At 48.3% G+C, this 2,500-nt stretch overlaps 1 protein-coding gene across 3 annotated transcripts in view; it reads right to left on the bottom strand.

Annotated features, from left to right (window-relative positions):
* The window catches only part of LOC143291640 (uncharacterized), a 70,658-nt gene that overhangs the window by 21,833 nt on the left and 46,325 nt on the right, over positions 1-2,500 (bottom strand). For all 3 annotated transcript variants that reach the window (XM_076601613.1, XM_076601611.1, XM_076601612.1), the window contains one exon: positions 317-487. In XM_076601613.1, the coding sequence (XP_076457728.1) occupies positions 317-487 (171 nt within the window). The remainder of the gene's footprint in view (positions 1-316; positions 488-2,500) is intronic.

The raw sequence follows: 2,500 nt of genomic DNA, 5'->3' as shown, positions 1-2,500 counted from the left end.
GCACCCCCCCCAAAAAAAAAAAAAACACACAAAAAAAACACACCAAAACAACAACAACAACTCCCTTCCCACCTCACCCCCCCCCCCCCAACACACACACCAAAAAAACCCCTCCAATCCCCAATTCCAACTTCCTTCTCCCCCCTCCTCTCCCCACCTCCACCTTCCACTCCACCAATCCCACCACCACCACCCACTTCGCATACGACTTCCTCTCCCCACTCCCCCCATTCCCCCTCCCCCCCCCACCCGAACTCCCCCACCAGCGCCCACCCACCCCCCTCCCCCCCAATCCCCCCCTTCCTGCCCCACTCACCGCAACACTCTTGATCGTCGCACTGCCTTCTATCGAAGTCTGGGCCCGGGCAACCTCGTCTGCAGGGATTCGAACCCGACACCAAGCACGTTCGCCTGCGCGTGGACACCCCCCTGCCGCACGTCTGTGAGCAGGCGGACCACTGGCCCCAAGGCGACCAGGTCTCGGGCTCTGGGTGGAGAGACGGGGGGGTGGGAGGGGGGGTGGGGGGGGGGGGGGAGGGGTCAACAAAATGAGATGGAAATAACAAAACACACACACAAACCTTGGCGGACGCGTTACCTCTAGGCCATCACTCCACCAAAGACCCAACATTAAAGACCCAACAGCCTTTTTTTTTATTTTTTTTTTTACTGCCATTGTGGCAGCTGTGGGTCAACAATCAACTAACCAAACAAAGAATGATTCAAGGTAAGTTAAAGGTTAATTACAGACCCCACAGCCTTTCAATGGCCATAATGGCAGTATCAGTATCAGTATCAGCAGCTCAAGGAGGCGTCACTGCGTTCGGTCAAATCCATATACGCTACACCACATCTGCCGAGCAGATGCCTGACCAGCAGCGTAAACCAACGCGCTTAGTCAGACCTTGAGAAAAAAAAGAAAAAAAGAAAACAAAAAAACACAATAAAAATAAATAAAGTAAAAATAACAAAAATTAAAAAAATAAAATAAAATAAAAACAGCAGAGGAGGCAACTGCTGTCCCAACTTTCTGGGCTAGAATGGTGATTATCGTGGAGAGTGTCTTGCCCAAGTTACATCCCCAATCTCTCGGCCAAGAGGGTTTTAGGACAGTCGGAGTTATAGGATGGTTCCCAAAGGCCGACCAGCCCCCAAGGCTGCAGCACTAAGAGCCAGTGCAGTTTTACCTCCTAGTTTGAGAGTCATAGTCCTTCTTCACAAAAGACTAAGCTTTAAATGATTTCCCACTGCAATGGAGAAACCGCTGATTATTAATACAGCTCTCACTTTGCTGTCATGAAAATGATAATAATAATAGACAGTTCTTATATGGGCGCAAACTCTCCGTTTAAAGGGCTCTAAGCGCCTTTCATGAAAAAGCACACACACACACACATACAACAGTGCATAATACAATATCTCTCTCGCTGACTTGACAATAATAATGATGATGATAATGATAGACAGTGTGTGTCTCTTAACTCACTCAGTACGGCCAGTCCTCTCTTCTCCTCTACACAGACCCCTCGGATGTCCAGTGGGTGTCTCAATGACCCAACCTTTAGCTTCCGTCGTCAGAACTGTGGTATTCTTTGTCAACATTCACCTCTTCAGTATAAGAGCGTTCCGCGTGCAATATTTTGATGATGGTAATTGGGATGAAACGCTGTTAACGTCGTCTCTTTCGCCGTTCGTATGGAGAGAGTTATAAAGGCCGCAGCACTAAGAGCCAGTACAGTGGAGTGATGGCCTAGAGGTAACGCGTCCGCCTAGGAAGCGAGAGAATCTGAGCGCGCTGGTTCGAATCACGGCTCAGCCGCCGATATTTTCTCCCCATCCACTAGACCTTGAGTGGTGGTCTGGACGCTAGTCATTCGAATGAGACGATAAACCGAGGTCCCGTATGCAACATGACCTTAGCGCACGTAAAAGAACCCACGGTAACAAAAGGGTTGTTCCTGGCAAAATTCTGTAGAAAAATCCACTTCGACAGGAAAAACAAATAAAAACTGCACGCAGGAAAAAATACAAAAAAATGGGTGGCGCTGTAGTGTAGCGACGCGCTCTCCCTGGGGAGAGCAGCCCGAATTTCACACAGAAAAATCTGTTGTGATAAAAAGAAATACAAATACAAATACCAGTGGGTGTCTGAATGACCCAACCTTTAGCTTCCCTCGTCAGAATTGTGGTATTCTTTGTCAACATTCACCTCTTCAGTATGAGCCTTCCGCTTGCAATATTTTGATGATAGCAGTTGGGGTGAAACGCTGTTAACGTCGTCTCTTTCGCCGTTCGTATGGAGAGAGTTAATTAAATGAAGATCTATCATAGTGGCAGCTTCTTGTTCTACGTTCGTGGGCTGTAACTCCCACGTTCATTCGTATGTACTTGAGTGGGCTTTCACGTGTATGACCGTTTTTACCCCGCCATGTAGGCAACCATACTCCATTTTCGGGGGTGTGCATGCTGGGTATGTTCTTGTTTCCATAACCCACCGAAC

This window comes from Babylonia areolata, chromosome 17 (assembly GCF_041734735.1).
Source record: "Babylonia areolata isolate BAREFJ2019XMU chromosome 17, ASM4173473v1, whole genome shotgun sequence".
In the NCBI taxonomy this organism is placed as follows: Eukaryota; Metazoa; Mollusca; class Gastropoda; order Neogastropoda; family Buccinidae; genus Babylonia; species Babylonia areolata.
This window is presented reverse-complemented; position numbering and strand designations above follow the sequence as displayed.